General features: G+C 45.9%; 1 protein-coding gene across 23 annotated transcripts in view; it reads left to right on the top strand.

Moving 5' to 3' along the window:
- LOC117080870 (F-actin-monooxygenase MICAL2) overlaps positions 1-25,314 on the top strand; it is a 253,136-nt gene that overhangs the window by 38,078 nt on the left and 189,744 nt on the right. For all 23 annotated transcript variants that reach the window (XM_033206238.1, XM_033206236.1, XM_033206235.1 and 20 more), the window contains one exon: positions 12,809-13,149. In XM_033206238.1, coding sequence (XP_033062129.1) covers positions 12,886-13,149 — 264 coding nt within the window. In that variant the 5' untranslated portion in view covers positions 12,809-12,885. The remainder of the gene's footprint in view (positions 1-12,808; positions 13,150-25,314) is intronic.

Here is a 25,314-nt window from a genome sequence, read left to right as displayed (position 1 = left end):
AGATGAGGGAAAAGGGGCAGAGAAATTTGACTCCAAGGATTTGGCCACAGAATCAAGATGGTGCGGCTCACTGAGGTTGGGGCTGCAGGAGAAGGAACAGGTGGGGTTAGAAGGGAAATTGGCCACACGTGAGGTCTCTAAAAGCTAGTGAGAGGAGAATGCCGGGCGCGGTGGCTCAAGCCTGTAATCCCAGCACTTTGGGAGGCCGAGACGGGCGGATCACGAGGTCAGGAGATCGAGACCATCCTGGCTAACCCGTGAAACCCCGTCTCTACTAAAAAATACAAAAAACTAGCCGGGCGAGGTGGCGGGCGCCTGTAGTCCCAGCTACTCGGGAGGCTGAGGCAGGAGAATGGCGGGAACCCGGGAGGTGGAGCTTGCAGTGAGCTGAGATCCAGCCACTGCACTCCAGCCTGGGCGACAGAGCAAGACTCCGTCTCAAAAAAAAAAAAAAAAAAAAAGAGAATGTCCAATTGTTGGTGACGCAGGGGCCTGAAATGCAGCAGGGAGCTGCATGGTGCAAGTACAGCCTGCAGAGACATGAGGACACAGATACAGGTTGAACTGTAGGAGTGTGGTTGTCCATGAGAGTGAAGACCAGAACCTTCATTTTCAGGGACAGTTAGAGAGGGGTCTGCCCTCTCTATGGGGCCTCAAGGTAAGGTCCCATAAGTGGCAGTTGCATTTAGCAGCAGTTGGTGGTGATGTTGGCCTGATGCACCGGGTGGCCTGTGAGAAGAAACCAGATTGTGGTGGTTCGATGGATGAGTGGGAGGTGAGGAAGTGCACATTGCACGGCTGGACTATTCTATCAGGAAACCTAGGCTGTGAGGGAAGAAAGAAGGTTGCTATTTGTTTTCTCCCATAAAAGCAAATATAGATCTAACTGGTTGGATTTGTGCTCATTTTGGGGAATGACTTCGTATTGATAAATTCACAAATCAGAGAAACAAAAATAAACTTTTGTTGAGCAATGAACTTTTTCTAAGGGTATTTGAGAAAAATGAGGTCAAATGGTACAGTTCTTCTGAACAGGGGATTGGCCCAGGAGGTCAAGGCTGCAGTGAGCTGTGATCGTACCACTGCTCTCCAACCTGGGCAACAAAGTGAGATCCTGTCTGAAAAAAACAAACAAAAACAAAAAATGCGCACAAAAAACAGGGGATCTTTAGGGGACAGACTCCACCAGCTATAGCTGGACTGTGAGCTGCTCTGGATGGGACGGCTCTGCAGTCGTCCTGACCTCCAGGTGCTATGCCATGCACACAGTGAACAAGCATAGAGAAATCCTTTTCAAGTTCACTTGGCTGCGACTTCGATATGTCTTCCCCAGCATCCCTCTGTGTCCTCCAGACTGGTATCAAGTCCCAAAGGCCTAATTTCAGCCAGTCAGGAGACATAGTGCCATTTAGATACAAAGGTTCCCCTGGAGAGTGCCTTTAAGAGGGTGCTGGGCAAAGACTTGGTGGAAAATCTGTTTTTAGCCATCTTACTATAACAGAGAGTTGGTTAAGGTGAGGAGGAGCTACTCTCACCTTTTATGTGAAAATGCATCAATTTCTGCCTTGGTTTGGCTTGGGCTACCTAGAGCTTGAGGTGGTAGGAATTATCCCCACACAGCTTCCCGGGAACTGATGCTTATTGAGCTCATCTGTGGACCCAGCGCTGTGAGAGACCCCTCCATTTAATTTTCACAGGAACTCTATGTTGTTTATGACTTGCTCAAAGGAGTACTTAGTGACTCAGAAGCCCATGTTCTTTCCACCACATCACACTGGCTTCCAGGGACTCAAGAGCTGAGTTCCCGGGGGTGTTTCTGAAACCAAGGAAATTAACTAGCTTATCTGTTCTAGTCTCCTGTCTTATGCTATTTGCAAATAGGGAAAAGATGTCTTTTTCAAGATAGGGTGTATATGTGTGAGTGCCTACGTAGAGGGGTGGGCAGGCTTATTTCCGGGGGTCAGGCAACTTTTGCAGGACACTGAGGTACTAATAGAAGGTAAGATGTAAAATGACAGACCTGGTTGTTATTGGAAGTTGGCCTGCAACAGTGGGGTAAGAGACATCTTAATTCCCATGTGGTTGACCTTCACATTGGGAAGGAATACCTTCTGATCCAGGCCAAATTTGACATATCCACTACTAACACCTACTGTATTAGCTAGGGTAATGCTTCCTGCCTAAGAGATAAGTTCCCAGTTCTCAGTGACTTCACATACTGCACATTATAGCTCACATATGTAAAGTCCAAAACGTGTGTTCTGGTCAAAGAGGGCTTTCCCCCATGCAGGCATCCAGGGGACTGGGTCCCTTCCTTCTTGTGGCTCACCATCTTCAACACGCAGTTTCCAAGGTCTTTGTGCCCTGGCAGAAGTAGAAAAGGCACGAACAATCACTATGGGGGATTCTTATGGGTCGGTCTTAGAAGAGGCATGCGCCGCTCCTGCTCGGATTCTATGACTTAGAACCTGGTCACCTGGGCTCACAGCTGCAAGCAAGGGTCCAGGAGGAAGGAGCAGTCCAGCTGGTGGTGAGCTAGCTCATCTCCACGACACCCACCAAGGCTCCAAAGACACCTCTCAGCTGAGCTTTCACTGGTGGATTAGATGCTGTTCTCATTTGATCTATAGATCCTAGCATTTTGGAGTTTGATGAGGCTAGGAGAGTATCATGAATCAAAGGTCTTAGCTGGGCGTGGTGGCTCATGCCTGTAATTCCAGCACTTTGGGAGGCCGAGGAGGGTGGATCACTTGAGGTCAGGAGTTTGAGACCAGCCTGGCCAACATGGTGAAACCCCGTCTCTACTAAAAATACAAAAAAAAAAATTAGCCGGGCCTGGTGGGAGGCACCTGTAATCCCAGCTACTTGGGAGGCTGAGGCAGGAGAATCGCTTGAACCCAAGAGGTGGAGGTTGCAGGGAGCCAAGATTGCACCACTGCACTCCAACCTGGGCGACAGAGCGAGACTCTGCCTCAAAAAAAAAAGAAATAAAAAGAATCAAAGGTCTAGACCAGAGACTATATCCCTGATGTGGTGTGCAAGACAGTAGTGCTTGTGTGCCTGTAGCCCCATCTGCTTTATGTGGGAGCAATATGGGTATGCTTATTTAGGGTGCCACCCACTCTGTATAGGAATTGTTGGAACACAGGATCTGAGTGTTCTTCCTGGGTAGGGCGATGTATGCTAGGCCCTGAGAGCTAAGATCAGGGAGCTGGTGCCCAACCTTCCCTGGGGCACTGAAGGATATCTCACAGGTGCCGAGTGGTGGGGGAGGAGTATACCTGTGGTGAGTCTGGGGAAGACAGAATAGGAGATAAAAATGGGGAACTTGGCAAGGCTGAGCTTTGGTGGCCTTCCTGAGGTCAAATGAGATTTGGAAAGAATGAGAGAAGCCTAGATGACTTTTAAAAAAAGATAAAAAATATTTCATTGAACCAATAAAAAACAGCAAATGTCTTTCATTGACCTAATGATTTGTTTATTGTATTTTAACTCAAAAGGATTTCAGAAAGTTAGCAAGATTTTTAATTAGACCACAGATTCTATTCCCTGGCCTTGGGCAGCTCCCACTTATAGGAGGTGGTGATGGTGGTAGTGGTGGTAGGGGGTTTTCTTGTTTGCATTTTATTATTGTTTTTGTGGTAAAATTTACATAACATAAAATTTATCATTTGAACCTTTTGTTTGTTTGTTTTGAAGCAGGCTCTTGTTCTAGTCACGCAGGCTGGAGTGCAGTGGCATGATCATGGCTTACAGCAGCCTTGACCTCCTGGGCCCAAGCAATCCTCCCACCTCAGCTCCCCAAGTACCACAAGTGGGACCACAGACGCACCCCACAACACCCGGCTAATTTTTGTTTTTTGTAGAGACAGAGTCTCACTGTGTTGCCCAGGCTGGTCTTGAACTCCTGGAGTCACGCGATCCTCCCACCTTTGCCTCCCAAAGAGCAGGAATTATAGGCATGAACCACTATGCCTGGCCCATTTGAACTATTTTTAGGTGTAAGATTTAATGGTATTAAGTACATTCCTGTTGCTATGCAACCATCACTACTGTCCTTCCACAGAATAAACTGAAAGTTGGCACTTCTTTTTTATTTTTTTGAGATGGAATCTCACTCTGTCACCCAGGCTGGAGTGCAGTGGCGCAATCTTGGCTGACTGCAACCTCCACCTCCCAGGTTTAAGCGATTCTCTTGCCTCAGCCTCCTTAGTAGCTGGAATTACACGCACGTGCCACCACACCTGGCTAATTTTTGTATTTTTGGTGGAGACGGGTTTCACCATGTCGGTCAGGTGGTCTCAAACTCGTGACCTCGAGTCTGTACCTATTTAATAATAACTCTCCATTCCCCACTTTCCCCAGCCCTAGTAAGCACCATTCTACTTTCTGTCTCTATGAATTTGCTTATTGTGGGCACCCCTCACTGTTAGTTTTGAGATAGGCTGGCCTCCTAGAAATTGGGATTCGCAGTTCACAGTTTTCCTGGGCACCCAATGTGGGATCAAGATGATTCAGGTCACATGCAGAAGCATCTGCAAAGTTTTTGGTGGTAAGATGAGCTCTGCGTGTGGGGTCAGATGTACGTTATTTTGTCAACCAGGTACACAGGTTTCCTTCCTGGGGACTTCACCAGCAGAGGATCCTGCAGGCACAGCTGAGATTTGAGTCGGAGGCAATGCTTTCCCCATTCTGCTCTGGTATGTGGGTGGGAGAGCATGGGCTCTGGAAGACACCTGCTGCACTGGACACAAGGGCCCTGTAGTCCCTCGAGTGGAGCGGCTAGAAGGAACGCAGCCTTGGGGGACTTGGCCCTGACCTGTCAACATTTAAGCTAATTCCTTAAATTAGCACAATGTCAGTGTTTCATGCAGGATGACCCTTTCTGTTTTGGAGAAAGATCACATTGCTAGTGCTGTATAGCCACGAAGGGCCCAGGCCCTGAGTTCCACCCAGCCCTGAGCACTTGTTAGGCCTGGAGAAGATAAGATACAGGAGGCCCACCTCCTGTTGTTAAGATGGCCAGTCAGGGAGAGAAGACTCCTGGCCTTGGAATGTGTATGTAAGAGGGGTTGTAAAAGTCATGCATGTTCCTGGTAGAAACTTTGGGAAATACAGAAAAGTATAGAGTAAAAGTATACTAACAGCTGTCTGAAATGCGATCCTACACACACATCACCACTGTTCACATCTGGCTTATTTCTCTTCTCCTATAGACACTGGACATTATTTTATGGAGTTGAAATTATATTGACTTCCTGGATCCATATCCTGCTCTTTTCACTCTGCATTATGGCATAAGCATTTTCCCGTGGATTAAATGGTTTTTATAAATATTATTTTTAAAGGGCTGCCTGATACTTGTTTGGTTGTACCATGACTTATAAGACCATGCCTTATTTGATACTTGTAGATTCTCCAAGCCCAGAATAACTTGAGAGACAATAGAAGTTAACTGATTTAATTTACACAGCAGCTTCAGAAAAGGAAGACCATACTATTTCTGTATATATGGCTCATATGGACTTGGGCTAAGAGCATGGATTTCAAAGTGAAATGGCCTGGGCTCATTTCACAGCATCCCCACTAGCTACCTGCATGATATGGAAGCGTTTTTTCACCTCTGTAAAGCTGTCTTCTATCAAACAAGGGTGGTGAAATGAGACAGGGTGGTAAAGGCCTGGTACGCTGTGAGTGCCAGCTGTCAGTGTCCCCCCGTGGGCAGTGCAAGGGGTGGGCTGGGCTTGAACCCAGGTCTCCTCATGCCTAGGCCAGAGTTCTTTCCACCTCAAAGGCTTTCCCTGTTCTAGAAGGTCCTTGAAGAGAGACTTAGTGGTACAGATGAAGATATGGAGTGCTGGCTAGAAATCCTTGTGGAAAATTTTAGATATATATATGTATATGATATATTTGCACACACACCACACATACATGTACATTTACACACACACACACACACATGTACACACACTACACATACACATGTACATGCACACATGTGAATACACATACATGTGTGCACACATACCCATATATACACAAACACATGTATACACACATGCACACATATACACATGTGTACACATGTACACTCCTGCGAACATGCACACATGTACACATACACATAGATACACATTCATACATATATACACACATATATACATACACATATGCATACATACATACATACATGAAATAATCACACATAGCAAACACAGTTGCATTACAGAAAAGGAAGATAGGCAAGTTCTGCAATTATTTCTCTCTCTCTTTTTAAGACCTTTGCTTTTTACAGAATAAAAATGAAAAAAGAAAGAAAAAAGTCATACCTCCCCCACGTCCACATAGACGTGTTGCAAGGATTCCTTAGGTTAACACTGGTGAGAGTGCCTGGCTGGTACTGGGCCCTGATGACATTGGCTTCCTTCTGCCATTCCAAGCACTGTGACTGGTCAGCATACAGGTGTTTCTTGATGCCAGGAGGGGAGGCCTGGAGGGTGGGCACTGCCTCATTGGGACTTCCCAGGGCCTGGTACTGTTGAGTGGCTATAAGAAGCAATGGATGAGGTGAGGCAGGGGGAAATGTATGAGACCCCTTCAAGCTAGACCAGTGGAGTCCACTAACCATTGAAAACAAGTGGGGAAGAGGGCTGAGGCCAGAAGGGCAAGAGCCAAAGAGCTTGGGTTCTCAGCGAAGGAGCAGGCATAGAAGGCCAGGGCCTGCAGTGGACCTGGGATCTCTCCCCAGCACTCCCACCCTGGGGCTAAGTGGCAAAAGAGGGAAGGTTTGGGCCCTTGCTACCTCCTGGAAACTTGGTTGAGCTTCATGGTGAGTCTCTTGGGTGCTCTTTCATTGGCCTTTCCTAGTAGGGGTTTCAGACAGCATGTATAAGAGGACTCTCCATGTGTGCCTTCAGTGCGCATGGAAAGGGGCTTGGCTTCCTGGAGGTGATCTCAAGGCAACACTCAGGAGTAGTAGAGAAAGCTTTGGAGAAGTGGAACTTATCTCTCTGGGGAATGACTAAGAAGAGTTATCTCACTGAGGCTGTCTTCCAGAGGAGGCAAGGGTGGAGCAGGCAGCCCCAGGAGGCAGTACACACTCCTCTATCTGTGGAAGTGACTGAGTCAAGGCTGGGGACACCTGGATGGAAGGAGATTACCAGGAAGACAAGGTAGCCCTCTCAGTCCCTTCCCAACCCTGAAAGTGCTCCTTTTGGTCAAATTGGGTGCCTAGTGCCCTGGTAGGTGGAAAGCCAGCCCTACCTGGGTCAAGTGGGAAGATAGGGTCTGTCAGCCCCACCTGGGAGTCAGGTGTTCCTGCCCATGGTGGGCTCTGTGGGGATGCACCAGGTGTGGAAGGCATCTCCCACTGCTGAGCCCCTGGCTGGCTCCTGCCACATCTCAGGTGTTGGATTCAGATGGCCATAACTGAGGGTCTTCTGTGTGCGAGAGTTAAAACTGGACCTTTTGTTTCCTGAGCACCCTGTGAGTGTGGGGTGAACACCCCACTTCATTGTCAAGAAACTTGGGCCTTGCTCCAGAGCTCCTTAGTGATATAGAGCTTGGAGAGGGAAAGTTTGAACAGGGCTGCTTGGCAGTATATATGGCAAGAGGGTTTTGTGTTTAGATTGCATTGACCTTGAAACAGATTTTGTCTGTGAGCCTCAAGGGTGGGTTGAAGAATGAGCTTTTCTCCTGGGCCAAACTGCTGCTTTGTGGGAAGGTTCTGCCTAGTGTCCACCCCCATCTCTCCTTAAGTTTGTATAAACTCCATCATTTATTGAAAGCCTGGTTGCACTGTCTGATATGCCATTTGGGAGAAGAGGCTCAGGGAAGGCAGGAAGCGTGGGAGTCCTAACTTTGAGGCACCTGCAGACCGGGATGGGGAGGCCTTTCCTCTCATTTGCAGAGGTGCTCAGGGACTCTACATAAACCTTGAGCTTGACTCTCAGATTTAGTGGGCTTAGCCCATTACCAATGTTGTTGCCTGCAATCTGGGGCCCTAAATTTTAATTTTTAGCAGCTAGAGGCAGGGAAAGGAAATGGCTTTGTGACTCATGAAGTCACATAGGCAGGGGAGCAGAAGAACCACAAATAAGAGACTCTACTTGGCAAAAACCAAATTGCTTCAAGGCTATTCTTGGAAACTTACAGCATCACTTCTTGTTTCTTCCCAGAAAATACAGAAACCCTCATATTTCTGTCTAGTTGGTTTTATTTCTGTTGCATATCAAACCTCAAAAAGACAACAGCTGGGTGGTGGTTAACAAGGAAAACTTTAATAAGAGCTAGTTATCTAGGGTCCTCTGATTTAAAAAAAATTCCTGACTACCTTCTTTTGGGGAGAGGGGAAGGATAGCCACCAAAGGTTTTGCACCCCAGTTCTCTGGAAGAAAGACCTGAAGCTCAGACTCACTGAGTCCTTCTGAGTGCTAGGTCAGCCCTTCCCAGTTCATTCCCAACACTATCCTGAATTCTGTATGTTTTCAGTTCATTACCAAAACTACTTTCTATGAGGTTCCCTAGTTATACACGGGAAACTAAAACCCAAAAGATAAATGATTTGTCCGAGTCTACACAGAGAGGAAGTGAGTTTGAACTCAGATCTTCTAAATGGAAGGCCTTTGTCCTCTAGTTTTAAAGTATACAGGTTGACTATACCTAAACTGAAATCTGGAATGCTCCAAAATTTGAAGCTTTTTGAGTGCTGACATGACGCTCTAAGGAAGTGTTCATTGGAGTCTTCTGGATTTTGGATTTTTGGGATTTGGGATGTTCAATCAAGTGAGTATGATGGACATATTTGAAAAACAAAGAAAGAAAATAGAAATCCAAAACTCTTCTGGTCCCAAGCATTTTGGATAAGGGATACTCAACCTGTATATAACTCCTTGACCCAGAAAGCTAGTCTCAGTAGTCTTGAATGATGTTTTTTTTGCCTTTCCTTTTGATATGATGATGTTTGAGCTGTTTGAAGAATCATAATGAGTATTGGTTATTGCATATGTGATCTCACTGATTCCTTAGAGCTCTATGAAGTGAGAACAGGTGGTCCTCTATATCCATTGGTCGCACATCACAGATACAACCAATTGTGGATTGAAAATATTCAGGGGAAAAAAAAAAAACAGATGGTTCATCTGTACTGAATATGTACAGACTTTTTTCTTGTCATTATTTCCTAAACAATGCAAGGCAATTATTTACATAGAACTTCTATTAGGTATTACAAGTAATCTAGAGATGATTTAAAGTATAAGAGAGAATGTGTGTAAGTTATATGCAAACATGATATCATTTTATATAAGGGACTTGAGCATCTATGGATTTTGGTATCTGCATGGGATCCTGAAACCAATCTCCCATGGATACTGAGGGAAGCCTGTGTTATCCCTATTTCACACATGAGAAAACTGAGGCCAAGATGGATGAGACAACTTGCCTAGGGTCACACAACTAGCAAGTGCTTGAGAGCAGATTCACACTCAGGCTGCCCTGACTCGAAATATTCTGATGTTAATCCCATGAGGAAAGCTACCCGCCATGGGTGTTGAGAGTCATTTTTAAGGTCTATGACCTAACTTGGAAAGCCAGTTGTAAAGAGTGAGACGGGTGTTTAGATCCAGGGTGGCAAGTCTGAGCCTGGTACGGGCTGCTGGGCTACACATCCAAGCTGCGCTTATCTTCTCCTGTCGAATCATCATCTCCCTCCACCGCCCCTTCTCTCACTCTAGATAAGGGCTGGTTCCTGGAGTTCCCACGCCTATTTAGCCCTCAGCACCAGCACTACCTTTAGCTCTTTTTCCACTGGAGCCCGAAGACGAAGTTGTTCATTCTTCTTCTGGAGGAGGAGGGGTGGCCATTGGGGTGCAGAGGAGACAGCTTCTTCCAGTTTGTAAATTATTGTTTGACTTGATGCCTCTAAACTGTTCATAATTTTAGACAAGGAGGAGTTGGCAACTTGGAGAACTGATTTACAAAACTATTTTCTAAACTGGTACATTTCCCCAGGTACAAATCTGCCTCCTGTGGGGGATGCAGCGTGCATTACCACATCTACTGAGTGCCTCCCGGGACCCGGCTCTCCATCATCCACATTTCTTGCCTTTCACAGCTACCCTGCAAGGATGAGATTATAATTTGCCTGTTACAGTAGGGAAACTGAGAATCAGAAGTGGCTTGTGTGAGGCAATAGCTCTGAAGCCTTACAGTTTTCTCTGTACCGCTTGCCTGTCCTCAGAAAAGACTGTAGTGTAGCAGGCAAGTTCAAATAGCCTTGTGTTTGTTGGCCAGCCACTGCAGCCTTTGTTCAATGCTGGGCACAGAAGTGGTTCCAAAGATAGATAAAGACTGAGAATGTGAATACGCTCTGGAAAGCAAATGAGTCCCGCCTTCTGTTTATGCTCTCTGGGTGGCAAGCATTGCACATGGGGAAAGTGGAGACACAGTAGGAGGCAGTGTTTATGTGAGTCATGTCTAAGTGAGCAGAGTGGACGCTCACAGAGCCCGGAGAGCATCTGTGAAGGAATCCATGCTCGTCGCGCCAGGCAGGGCTCAGAGCCCGCTTTCTCAGTCTACTGAAGTTGTTGAGTGTCGTAGACCGGGGTCACTGGGTAAGGCCTCATGGAGGAACCAGCCTGGGTAGGGCAGGGAAGCTGGCTAGGCCTGAGCAGGGAATGAGTGCTAGTCTCCCTTCAGCCAAGCTCAGTGCCAGGCACCTCAGCAGCTCTCCGGGAAAGAGGGAAGGCAGTTTAGGGCCCTAGGATCCCCTCACCCCCAAGTCTGGGCACCTAGTGTCTGAGACCTTGCCTGCCCCAGCAGGCTCCTCCTGGCAGGTGGTGCCCAGTGGGCTCCTATGCTCCTTTGCATGTGCTGTTCTTCCCCCTTCTCTTCCAACTCCTCTTCTCATTGCTGCCTGGACAGCCCCTTAGCTGCCTCTTCACCTCCAGCCTCCTCCTCCAGTCTACTGCTGCCCTCTCATCTTCCCAAAGACTTGTCTCTTCCTGCTGCTCTGTCTCCTGCTCCTCACCACCCACTGGAGAGGCCAGGCCCCCTCCTTGGCCTGGAGGGGACATCTGCCACCATGTGCGCTGGATATCCCTACCACATGTCCTCACAAATCCTGAATCTTGAACATGCTGTCATTCTACCACTCTCCTGCTCTTTCCACACTCACATCCCTGTGTGGGTATTTCCATGGCCTGGAATGTCCACTGCCCAGTCTTCTAGTAAAATAAATTTTACTAGACTTTAGACAAGGAGGAATTGGCAACTTGGAGAACTGATTTACAAAACTATTTTCTAAACTGGTACATTTCCCCAGGTACAAATCTGCCTCCTGTGGGGGATGCAGCGTGCATTACCACATCTACTGAGTGCCTCCCGGGACCCTTTTGACACTTTCCTTTTGCGGCCCCTCTGGACTCCTCAAGGCTCTGTTGGACACCGCCTGCTCTGGGTTTCCATGCCCTTGGTTCATATTCCACAAGCACTTGCCTGTGGTCTTGTAATCCATCTTCCCCTGTGGGCAGGGCCTGAGCCTACATATTCCCAGCCCTTTGAGTGGTGCCCAACTCTTGCTAACGCACCAAAAATTGTTGCCGAGTGAATAAGTAAGAGATTAAGGAGGAAGATAAACACCATTCTCTGCTTTTGGTATCATAAAACCATCCCACTATTCGAACTTGTCCACGATAAACACTGCCCCTCTGGGGAGCACAGAGCTGCCGTGAGGCCTGTGCTCTGTGTGTTGCTGACCTCCCCTTACAGGCCTCATTGGTGGAGCTCGGTCTGCTGTGTCCTCTTGCTCAGAGACCCCTCCAGCCCTCCTGACAGCTGGGTCAGCCCCAGCTCCTCCACATTTGTATCCTTGCGCCAGCTTTGGATTCTGGAAAAACAGCTAGTGCTTTGGAAAATCAGCACTACTTTATTTTTGTTCCTTTGAAACTTAAGTGACTTTTCTAAGAAAAGTCTGAGGTTAGAATGGTGCAGAAAGGACCATGGCCAAAGCCCAGGCAAGCTATTTTTGGGATGTGAATGAGCACCCATCGCATTTTTCCCTTCCATCAGCCGAAGCACTTGTTCCAAATAGTTCACAGCCTGGACTTACAAAGCACAGGCCCCGTTTGCACAGGCGGAGGAGGTCCACGTGTCTCTGTCTGTCTGTGAGTCTGACTGAGGTAGATGGTGTGCTTCCAGCGATACCAGGAGCAGAAGTTTTGAGAAGATACTGTCATGTGTGTAGTGGAAAGCCCTGCCCTCTGGTAACTAAGGAAGAAAGACTTTAAAGCTGGGTGTCTAAGGAGAGGTGGGCAGTCATGAAATCTAGAGAGATGTTCTTTGGAGTTTTTTCTGTCTGTGCATTAGCGAATTGTGGCTGGGTTATATTCACATCAGCCAGCCAACTTGCAGCACCAAGAATGATAGACTTTCAATGGCGCTATATCTAGGGTACTTTTCTGGGAGTTTTTCCCTTTTCCTAGTCACTGTTTGCAGAACCACTTGACTCAGAGCAAGACTGACCAGGCACTATTGTCATTAGCCAGGGCATTGCCTTTTGCAGTGTGTGGTACTTTTCAGCCAGCGAGAGGAGTAGAGTATAGGGGAGAGATTACCCGCAATGCCACATTGACAGGCCAAAAGGCACAATTCTATATCTTTTATAAATGTTTGTGTTTAGTATTGAACACTAAATAGTATGATTAATATTTGAATGTCTTAAAGAAATTGTATTTTTACTTCTCAGCACCCATCCCCCACCCTACCCTCATTGTCCAAAGCTGACCTCTGCCTCCTCCTACTGTCGCAGGTGTGACGTTTCTCCAGATACTTCATGCTGTTCGCCTGTGTCCTTGCCACACCACTGCCACACACGACTCCTGAACCATGGGGGAAAACGAGGATGAGAAGCAGGCCCAGGCGGGGCAGGTTTTTGAGAACTTTGTCCAGGCATCCACGTGCAAAGGTACCCTCCAGGCCTTCAACATCCTTACACGACACCTGGACCTAGACCCTCTGGACCACAGAAATTTTTATTCCAAGCTCAAGTCCAAGGTGACCACCTGGAAAGCCAAAGCCTTGTGGTACAAATTGGATAAGCGTGGTTCCCACAAGGAGTATAAGCGAGGGAAGTCGTGCACGAACACCAAGGTAAGGAGAAACTCTCCTAGTCTTACCTTTGCAGGGCATGTGGGTTGACATTTAGGAGGTTAGGAAGCTGTTGCCATTTTGGCACTCTAAGGTTCTTGGGTGTGGGTGTGATGTTACATTGTTTTCCTTTGGTAAAGGTTTCCTTTGTCTCGAAGCATCAACTTTTCCTGGCTGGGAGGTTCCCTCCACTCGTGCTGTCTCCAAGGGAGGGAAGCCAGAGGCAAAGTTGAGGGAGAGAAGCCAATGCTTGATATTACCCCCACTTCTATTATTCCTGCTGCCACTACTACTACTTCTGGTAGCTGCTATTTATTGAGCAGCTTCTAGGTACAAGGTACTTTATGGCCATGATTTCCATGAACAGCTCCAGTAGTCCTTCAGGCCATTTTAGAGATGGGGAAATTGAGAAGTCAGTTGTGCCCAAGGTCACACAACTAGAGGGCAATCTTGGTCCGTCTGATTCTAGGGCCTAAGTCCTAAATCTCAGGGAGAGGCATAGTTAGAGAGTTGTGTTTCCCTGGGTGTGGACATTTTAGAAAGATCCCCTGGTTTTGAATTAATTGGCTAAGAAATAGGTCTGGGTCCTTACTGCCTCTTCCTCCCTGTCTCTTTCCCTTCTACCTGATACCCCTGCATTCTCCAGCTGCCCACTCCCTTCCTCAGGATGCATTTCTGTACCTAGGACCGCACTCATAGTTAAGCCTACACTAACCGATTGCATCCCCCATCATTTGGCCATAGACAGCATCGGCGAACATAGGCTCACTATCACAACCTTTCTCTGACATTTGTGAAATGCCCACCACCAGAAGGGCAGCTGAGAGTGCAGGCTTCTCAGCTGACTTCCCTGGTGGCCGTTGGGGGCTATCAGCCCTGAGCACTGGTTCAGGCTGTGTGTTTAGGTTAAAATCGAATGTGCTGTATTTAGACCTCACAGGAGGTAGCTCAGCTAGAACCCTAGGAATTCCAGTTGGTGCCAATCCCAGGACAAGAGGATTGAACTCTCCATGGCAATCGGGACTGTTGTGTTTTTGTTTTGGTGATGAGAAGCTGTTGAGTCCACCATGGGATATGCTGCTTTCCACTGCCCCAGGGGAGACAGCTGCCAAGCTCCTGTGAGCCTGGGGCACACTGACACTGCGGGACATAGGAAGAGCATTCCATCAGGTTGAAACAGACCAGTCGCCTCAGTCCAGAGCAGGCTAGCCATCCAGGCAGTACCTGCCCATAACCTACCATGCTCCAGCTAGGCAAAAGAGATGGGGGAGGTACGGAAAAGGAAGGGGGAGGAGAAGGTGAGACCAGTGTCCTGGGTGCTACTCCTGCCCAGTGCCTCCCTTCCTCGTTGTTGTGGTTTCATAGTTCAGAGTTCACTGGGTGGCTCTTCAGATTTAAAGGAGGGGAAGCTTTTAGCTTCCAAAGTGTCACCCCTCTTAGTAATTGTATATGGTGGCTTCTGTTTTTTAAAAGTCCCATAAAAGTCAGGTGGCCCAGTTGCACTATGTTCTCTCACAGAGGGTTTTCCGAGCTCTGGTTTTATTAGGGAATGCTATTGCCCCATACACCCAACATGCTGTGGCTGCTGAGGGACCCTCTTGGTGATCTGAAGACAGACTGTCACAGGGAGTCAGTGAGTAGAGCGATGGAATGGAGGGCTGACCACCAAGAGGAGACCCTTCTTCCAAAACGTACTAGCCAGTTACCTAGCCAGTGTGGCCAGCCTCTATTTTACAAGCTTTGGTAGCTTGAAATAGAACAGTCATCACATCTTGTGGTTGGCAGGTCACCACTGGCTTCTGAGATACAAAGGGAAAGAAAGCACCTTTTGTTAGGGATGCTGGGTAAGGTGCCTCTTGCCCAGGATTTTTTATGCCTTTCTTGTGAGGAGGAACAAGGACATTTTTCACATGTGAGATAACCCATCTCATAAAAACCGCCTGAATGCTGAGGAGTGGAAGATACATTTGAGAATGCATTGTAAGTGTGAACTCTGACTGTGTTAGGCTACTTGAGCTGTGCTTTTCAGAAACCCAGCTCAAAATTACCACAAAGAACGGGGAAATCGTTGACTCATATTAACAGGAAGGTCCAGACACTTTAAGTCGGGGTCTTAACTTGGATGCTTGGATGCTTTGCTCTCTATTGGCTCCATGCTTCCCTCCTGCAAACACATTTTTCTCCGTGTTTGAAGCCTCTCCTGTACATCTTTATAGCTCCATTCCAAAAGGCTGGAATCTGTCTCTTCCAGGTCAATATTGAAAAAAAAAAAACCATTGAGAAGGATTGTGATTGGCCCACCTCCGGATTTATTATGGCCAAAACCAGGGGAACTGGTTACTGTGATTGGCAGCCCTTTCAGGCATCACATGATCGACGTGAGGGAAGAGCGGATCCCCAAGGATGTGGGAGTGTGAGACAGATAAATAACAGGTGTCCTGGACTGGGCGTGGTGGCTCACACCTGTAATCCCAACACTTTGGGAGGCCAAGGCAGGTGGATCACTTGAGGTCACGAGTTCGAGATCAGCCTGGCCAACATGGTGAAACCCCATCTCTACTAAAAATACAAAGGTGTGGTGGCGGGTGCCTGTAGTCCCAGCTACTCAGGAAGCTGAGACAGGAGACTCACTTGAACCCAAAAGGCAGAGGTTGCAGTGAGCTGAGATCACACCACTGCACTCCAGCCTGGGTGACAGAGCGAGACTCCATCTCAAAAAAAAAAAAAAAAAAAAAAAAAAAATCACACAAAAAATGGGTGTCCTCTACAGTGACTATTGATTTGTATTCTGGCCATGATATAGGCTCCTTGCATATCACATTCATATGTGGGTGTTTAATGGCCAGCTCCATGAGGCCGGTGCTTATACTCCTTGTTGTGAGTCAAAACACAGAACAGGGGTCCTCACCTCTTCCAACACGAACAGACACTGTCTTGCTCACGTACCATGTTCAGGCATCCTTTAGTGTCATGGTTTATGCTGAGCATTAGTCAAGGAAGAAATGCTGGGCGTTTGCATACATGTGGCTGATCATCAATGCTAAGCCAGATGACACAGTTTTGTCAGGTACCAGGCATAAAGCCAAGCTCCCGGTTAGCCATAGGCAGAGCAGGAATAAATATAATTCAGCCAGAACCCCGACCTTTGTGCTGATGTGGATGCGTCTCAGCACCACCTGGAGTGGGTCTGGGCTTAAGCATTTCACAAGCATTTATCAGCCCCTGCCATATGCTGAGCACCATGCTCCTGCCTCCATGCCACCAGTGAGTGTGTGTGTGTGTATACACATGTGCGTGTCACAGCAGTGAGAGACTGGGGAAGAGGGAAGGGCTCTAGTGGAGGTGCCAGGGGACAAGGAGAGTGGCCTGAAAGTTCTCTGGAGCAATGGCTCAGGTGCCAGTTACAAAATCTCACTTGGGATTATTGTTTATTATTGATTATTATTTATGAGGGTTTTATTGGCACTGAATATTAATAATTCTTTCCCTCAGCATGACTATGTTTGGATAAGAATGAGGGTGAGCTGAGGATCAAGCCAAATGAACTCTTTCAGGATTGATACTGACTCTGTATTAGGGTGCCACCGGACTCAAATGTCACACCCAACTGAGTAGTGTTCCCGAGGAAAACAACCCAGAAGAACCTGCAATATGTAATTTGGTGTGGGAAATGCTATAATCACAACATTTTTGACTCTGGTTATTTTTATATATAAATCTTTAATGCTAGAAGGAACTTAAGCAGATGTTATGTGCAAGCTCTGCATTTAACAGGCCACAAACCAGGGTCCAGAAAGCTGAAGATAGTGGCATTACTGGGATTTGAGCTCTATTTACTGGTTTGCCCTTATATTCTTTTATTTGCTCATTAGCAGGTGTTTCCAGTGCCATACACCTTACCAGGCATTTGACAGACAGGATAGTTTGGAAGATGAATAAGATGTGGTTCTTACTTGAGCTTTCTGTAAAGACACATATGTAATTATTTCTGTATTTACTTATTAATCATTCATCAGGTGGCTATTGAGCAACTACTATGTGCCAGGCATTTGTCTAGGTATCTAATAGCTCTGTGGCCTTGGTCAAGTTACTTAATATCTCTGGTCCTTAGTAGCATTCTCTGTAAAATGAGGATAATAAGAGTAGCTACTTCATGGAGTTACCATGAGGGTTAAATAAGGTAACCTTTGTAAAGTGTAGAAGGCTGTGTAGCATTGTGATAAGTGATCAGTAAACATTTAACCCTTATTATCATTAATATCTTAAGAGCTAAGAGAGAGGTCTGTACATTGGTCTGCAGGAGTATAGAAAAGCAAATGACTGATTATGACGGGGGTAGTCTGAGAATGCTTCCTGGAAGAGGAGGTTTGATGTGGGACTTGGCAAATGAGTAGGAGTTTGCCGTGTAGAACTGAGGAAACAGCTAGAGGGAGTGCATATATTCTAGGGAGAGTGTGTTGCTCTGTAATGGGAAAGGAGGCGTGTATGGGGTTTGGGGGAAGGGTGAAAGCCGGAGAGCACAGAGTGGATGGATGGTAGGAAAGGCTGGAGAAAAACACCTCCTGGTCCAGGCTGTGAACAGAAGGTCTCGTACTCAAACAGAGGACCTGGGAATCTGTTAACAATGAGCCTCTGATTCCCAGTCCTGTCCAGGGTTCTTTCCACCACTCCTCACAGGATTGCTCAGTAGTCACAGGTACCATTACAGACCAGAAGGTATTTGTACATTGTTGCCATAAAAACTCGCAGGAAATGACTCATGGACTCTTGTCACCAGCAGGAATCGGGCCAGCCTATGTAATGAAAACTCTTGCGTTGTCTTTTTGGAAGAATGTGACTGTATTTTATGAGTATCCAACAGGCTCACCACACACCTTTTGCCCCTGGGCCCCTCCCCTGTGTGTAGCCCAGGCCTCGGTTTGTGCTCGAGGGTCAGACGGTCCTATGGTCCCCAGCTTCCTCCACAGATCATGCAGGGAGGCAGCGGAGCAGGGTGCGAGGGTGTTAGGGGTAGAAGCGGTGACACCAGGAGCAAAGACTGCTACCCCTTGGCCTGGATAAACCTGTCTGACATTCCCAACCTCTGAAGTCATCCGTCATGGCTGCCCTGGCTCAGACACTTCAAGGGCCACTTTGCCTGATACGGGCAGTTCCAGTCATAACCGATAAAGCAGAAGATGGTCTCTGGGGTGTGAAACTGTGCAAGTTGAAGAAAAAGCTTAGATGAACTCTGGATTTATCTGCTTACCTGACAGTAGACTGCCGGCCCTGCAACATTGAACACATTTCTGAGCCTGGATTGCCAGTCAGGTTGTACCAATGTCTGCATTTGTTACCACAGCTGCACATGGAGTGTGTGGGGTTTGCATGAGTGTGTGCGTTGGGCATTGTATGTGAGCTTGAGTAAATCCAATTCACAGCAATGTTGTATGGAGAAGGAAAAAACTTTCCTTTTTAGCTGTCTTCATAGGAAGTGGTTAATCCGGGTTTACTGAGTTCACTTTGTAAATATATTTCTAATAAAGAATTTTTTGTCTTTTTATGAAAAAACTAGGCCAGGTGGGATGGCTCACGCCTGTAACCCCAGCACTTTGGGAGGCTAAGATAGGAGGAATGCTCAAGGCCAGGGGTTCGAAACCAAATTGGGCGACATAGTGAGACCTGGTCTCTACAGCAAATACACACACACACACCCTTTGCACACACATACACCACACACGCATATATACACAAATACACACATATACATCACACACATACATACACACACGCCACATACCATACACACACATACCACACACACATACACACATATATACAAATTCACACATGTATATACAAATACACACATACACACACATACTACACACACCACAAACCATACACACATACACACATACCCCACACACACCATACACACATACACACACCACACACATACATACACATGCACTTATACACACATATACATACATACATACCACATACCCACCACACACACACAACACCACACACACATACATACACATGCACTTATACACACATATACATACATACATACCACACACCCACCACACACACACAACACCACACACACACTATACACATATCTATTTCTTTATATATACACATAGATATTTATTTAAATATAAACATATATTTCTGCCCCCATACTTATCTATATATTTCCATATATATTTCTTTATATATATTTTTTCTTTATAAGAAAAAGAAAAGGTTTCTTTGAAAAAAAAAATGCCTGCTCATGATAAAAAATAACTCAAGTAGGATAAGAAAATATAGGGTGAGACCGAGCAAGTGGGATGAACACAGTGAGACCATGTCTCTAGAAAACGATGTATTTTCATTAGCTGAGTGTGGTGCGCCCCACCATGCTGTGGTCCCAGCTATGTGGGAGACTGAGGTGGGAGGATCGCTTGAACCCAGGAGGTCAAGGCGGCAGTGAGCTATGATTGCACCACAGCACTCTAGCCTGGGCAACAGAGCAAGATCCTGTCTCAAAAAAAAAAAAAAAAAAAAAAGAGAGAGAGAAAAAAAAAGACAAGACAAGACAGAGTGGATTTGAGCCTAAGCCAAGCTAATTAAAAAAAAAAAAAAGGAAAGAAAATTTAGTGTGGAAGAAGTTTCCTTTCTCCATTCCCCCAGTTTTCCTTCCTAGAGGCAAGTACTCTCCCATTTCTTGTGTGACCTTCCTGAAAATCTCTGCATGTTTGTGGATGTGTGATATGGATACATGCACTGCCCTCTGTATTTTCTTAATGGGAAAAAGATCTACAAACATTTTTTCTACACTTGTTCTGAACTTTTTTCACTGAAAAATGTATCTTCGAGATTGCTTTTTCTCAGTAGGTGTGGATCTAACTCTTTTATTCATGGCCTTTAATGGTTTCCCATTTTATGGCTAGAGCACAATAGCACCATTTCTTTTTTCTGTTTTTCTTTTGAGATGGAATCTTGCTCTGTTGCTCAGGCTGGATGGAGTACAGTGGCGTGATCTCGGTTCACTTCTACCTCCGCCTCTCAGGTTCAAGTGATTCTCGTGCCTCAGCCTCCCAAGTAGCTGGGATTACAGGTGTGTGCCACCATGCCTGGCTAATTTTTGTATTTTTAGTAGAAATGGAGCTTTACCATGTTGACCAGAATGGTCTCGAACTCCTGACCTCATGAACCACCAGCCTCGGCATCCCAAAGTGCGGAATTACAGGCATGAGCCACCGCACCCAGTCTAAAGCACAATTTCTTTAGCTTAGCTTATTTCCAGTCTATTGCCATTTTAAACAGTGCTGCAGTGCATTTCCTTAACCACACTTGTTTGTATACATGTAAAATTGTGAGACAAAGGGTATGTGTGCTACATTTAAAAATTATAGGCATTGTCAGATTCTCCTCCCTGGAGTGGATACTCCCACCAATAGTGCAAGGGAGCACCAGGAACAGTCCTTCTTTAAAAAGAGAAAGCACAGTAAGACGTTGCCTCCTTAGATTTCCTGGGCCATGCTGAGTGGGCACTGATAGAGTCCTCTGAGTCCTGCAGCCTGGACTAGGTGACCTTGAACAGGGCCAGTGGGTGAAGAGCAGTCCAGCAGTGATGTGGCAGGGATTACTGCCATCCTTTTAACAACAACAGTTTTATTACCACCACCAAGCTTTACAGCTCGCAACATAGTTCCATATGCATCGTTTCATTAAGAGGTTTGGTTTGCAAGTCCCCATTTCTCACTCCTATAACCCCAGCACTTTGGGAGGCCGAGGTGGGCAGGTCCCTTGAGCCCAGGAATTTGAGACCAGCCTGGGCAGTGTGGCAATACCCTGTCTATACAAAAAATACAAAAATTAGCCGGGCGTGATGGTGCATGCCTATAGTCCCAACTACTGGGGAGTCTGAGTGGGGAGGCTGACTTGAGCCTGGGAGGTCAAGGCAGCAATGAGCTGTGATTGTGCCACTGCACTCCAGCCTGGGTGAAGAAGAAGACCCCATCTCAAAAAAAAAAAGAAAAAAAAAGTTTGCTGTATCAGTAAAAGTGAATGTTCTTTAAGAGAAGAACACATATAACGAATGCACTTATATTTCTCTTGAAAATTTCATCAAATAATGGGAGACTTTAGGGCCCTGGCCCACAGAGGATCTGTCCTGTTAGTGCTGAACAGGGGCCTGGCCTGGCTAACTTGTTCTCTTTATAATTCAGTTCAAGCAGACATCACCTCCTCCTGGGAGCCTTCCCTGACTATCTCCTCCCCACTGCCTCCTCTTATTCCATCCTCAGTCTGGGTTTGGTGCCCCAGTGGGCTCCTAGATTCTCTGGTCCTATTGCTATCTTGCTGATCAGTGCCCCACATTGATTGCTTTGTCTTTTTCCCACTCGATGGTGAGCTTTCTAAGGACAGGGAGCGTACCTGGCTCATCCCCGGGTCTCAAGCCCCCAGCACAGGGCTTGGCACAGGGAAGATGCACATGGATGGAGGAGCGAACTCTATGGCTCAAAGGGCTTCTTTCTGGAGCTTTACTGTGTGAGCTCCGGTATTTCCAAGCTTTGATGCTGGGTTAGCAGAAATCAATACCAGACAATCCTTTCATTTCCTTATTTAAGCATCTGTCCAAGTTTGCATCTGAGCATTCCTTCCCTTCAGGGCGGGGATGGTGGCCACAGCCCTGTCTGGCCCTTGCCTAGCATCTGGCTGCCCGTGGAGCTTTCAAAAGAGACGGGAAGTTAGCCAATAGGCTTGTGAAGCTGGAAGACTGAGTCTCCCTTTACTTGGAGAAAAAAAGAAAACCCTCTTGCAGCTCCTGGCCCACCCAGGGTTGTACAAGGCCCTAGGGAGTCTCCGGCCGGGATTATCCAAATAAATGTGTATCTCTGGGCAGGGAAAAAGGAAACCATGAAGCAGTTTAACGCTCTCCTTCCCAGACTGAAAGGTAAACCCTGGCTTCCCTCTTCTTTGCTCTTTGGAGACTTTTGCTCTGCTTTGATTTTTTCCCACAATTAAAAATATCTCGGCAATCAGTGTATTCCTTGACCAGATAATTGTCCCACTTGGTGTGACTATATCTATCTCCTACTCAACAGGGTGGAGTACCAGGCTCAGTTCAGCCTCCTGCCATAGGGAAGGCCCTGGGCAGTTCAGTGAGCCTGATTCTCAGGTTGTTCTCCTGCGCTGAATTTGTAAGATTGTGTTCAGCTGTGGGTAACTGAGATGTGACCAGAGGTGAAAACAAATAGGGGCTTATGTTTTTAAGGAGAAGTCAGGAGAGAGGTGGTGGCTGGAGGTTTAGTAGCTGTATTCTCTGATTCTCTAGGCCAGTGCTGCCCAATAGAAATATAATGTAAACCCATATATAATGTTAAACTTCCTATTAGTCACATTTTAGAAATATAAAGAAGCATTGAAATTGTAATAATATATTTTATTTAACCTAATATATCCACACTATTTCAAAATGTAGTAAATATAAAAATGATTACTGAGATATTTTGCTTTTTGTATATTACATTTCTGAAATACTGTGTGTTTTACAGCTCATCTCAGTTAAGTCTAGCTACACATCAAGTGCTTACTAGCCACATGTGGCTAGTGGCTGTCAAATTGGACAGTGCAGCTTTTCCTCATGCTTGTTACCTTGTAGTCACAAGGTGGCAGCTATAGCTCCAGCCATCACATTTGCTTTCAAAGCAGGAAGAAGGTAGAAGGGGTTGCTGTAGTTACATACATCTCTTTATCATGCAGGCAAAAGTGTTCCTAGAAACTCTGCTAAAATGTAAGCTCCATGGGTGCAGGAATTTTTGCCTATATGTTCTTGGCTGATTCCCAGCACCTAGGATAATGCCTGACACGTAACAGGTATTTGCCTCAGGTTAAGTTCTTCAAATGCAGATGCTTAGTAGGTGTTTGGAGTGCAGGGTGTTCCTTAGCAGTCAACACCTGTGAAAGGAATGACAATGATTGAGCTGAGGAAGACGATTGAGCTGAGGAAGAAGTCAAATTGTGTACAAGAGAGCCAAATGTCTGCAGGTTCAAGGAATTAGGTCTCTTCCTACTTGGCCTTTCAGTAAGTGAGTTTTGCAAGAAACAAGGTGAGAGACAGGATGCTTCTTAGTTGATATTAGTGTTTTAGGACTTTCTCCTTAGTTCAGGTGAAAGCCTGGTTTTTGTCACATGGCCATGAAAGATTAGGCTGACAGACACCTTGAAGGGTGAGAAAAATGGACTTTATTGGGCAAAAAGGAAAAAAAAAAAAAACTCAGCAAAGTGAGAGAGGCTTCTGTTAACGGGCCCCCCTTCTCACACATTGAATCCCACGTACCACCCGGAACAGGAGAGGCCAGGCTCCTCCCCCTGCTAATGGTGCAAACTTCCCGAGGCCCCACGGCATCCTCCCAGTGCACAGGCTGGTCAGAGGTTCTCCGGGGACCTCTTTATACGTGGCTGTCTCATTAGGATGGTCAGCCATAAGCTACCAGCTCTCCATGTAACATGTACTAACATATATCCTGATACAAATATTGAAATATATAACATACATAGTTATAGAATATATACTTAAGAGAAGTTGTAAATATAGTATATACATGTATTTTTATGTGTTATATATAGAATTAGATTACATTAAAAAGTTACTCATTTCAAACTTCTATGCAGCTTCCTAGAAAGATAAACCTAATCTATTATAATTTCAGAGGCTGCTCAGAGCCTTTGGCTATATGTGACAGATTTCACTGCAACCTGGTGTATTCTTTTTTTTTTTTTTTTTTTATTATACTTTAAGTTCTAGGGTACATGTGCATAACGTGCAGGTTTGTTACATACGTATATTTGTGCCATGTTGGTGTGCTGCACCCGTCAACTTGTCAGCACCCATCAATTCATCATTTATATCATGTATAACTCCCCAATGCAATCCCTCCCCCCTCCCCCCTCCCCCCTCCCCCCTCCCCCCTCCCCATGATAGGCCCCAGTGTGTGATGTTCCCCTTCCCGAGTCCAAGTGATCTCATTGTTCAGTTCCCACCTATGAGTGAGAACATGCGGTGTTTGGTTTTCTCTTCAGGAAACAATAGTTGTTGGAGAGGATGTGGAGAAATAGGAACACTTTTACACTGTTGGTGGGATTGTAAACTGGTTCAACCATTATGGAAAACAGTATGGCAATTCCTCAAGGATCTAGAACTAGATGTACCATATGACCCAGCCATCCCAATACTGGGTATATACCCAAAGGATTATAAATTATTCTACTACAAAGACACATGCACACGTATGTCTATTGCAGCACTATTCACAATAGCAAAGACTTGGAATCAACCCAAATGTCCATCTGTGACAGACTGGATTAAGAAAATGTGACACATATACACCATGGAATACTATGCAGCCATAAAAAAGGATGAGTTTGTGTCCTTTGTAGGGACATGGATGCAGCTGGAAACCATCATTCTTAGCAAACCTGGTGTATTCTACACCTCCTGCTGTCAGTCTTACAGTCTCAAGAGATGTAAATACAGGATAGTGAGCTATACCAAAGGCTGGTCTATGGGAAATCTGCAGTGGAAAGATTTTATTCTCAGGACCCTTTCTGCAGGGGACAGCTGTCAAAATCTGAGGAACATATAGGGGGAGATTCTTTTTAAGTTCAAATCTATAAGATTTAAGTCCAGAGGAAGTTTCATGTCCCCTTCCAGCCAAGGAGAACTTGCTGATGTTTACTTGCAGCTGCTTGTAGATCCTCTCTAGCTTTAAGAAAATGAGCTCTTGCATTTACTCTTCCCCTTGGGCATTCCCAATGTGTCTTTTTAAATTGTGGTAAAATACGTATAACAAATTTGTCATCTCAACCATTTTTAAGTGTACAATTAATTCAGGGCATTAATTACATTCTGGACGATGTACAACCATCACCGCTTCCTGTTTCCAAAATTTTTCCTCACTCCAAATAGAAACTCTGCAACCATTACGCAAAGACTCCCTCTGCCCTTCTTCCCTCAGCCCCTGGTACCCTCTCATCTTTTTGTTTGCGTAAATTTGTTCGTAATATTTCTTGTAAGTGGAATCGTATCATCTTTGTCTTCTTGTGTTTGGTTTATTTCACTTAGCATAATATTTTTGAGGTTTGTCCATATGGTAGCATGTGTCAGAATTTCATTCTTTTCTTTTT

This window comes from Trachypithecus francoisi, unplaced genomic scaffold, assembly GCF_009764315.1.
Source record: "Trachypithecus francoisi isolate TF-2019V2 unplaced genomic scaffold, Tfra_2.0 Lachesis_group8, whole genome shotgun sequence".
Classification (NCBI taxonomy): domain Eukaryota; kingdom Metazoa; phylum Chordata; class Mammalia; order Primates; family Cercopithecidae; genus Trachypithecus; species Trachypithecus francoisi.
This window is presented reverse-complemented; position numbering and strand designations above follow the sequence as displayed.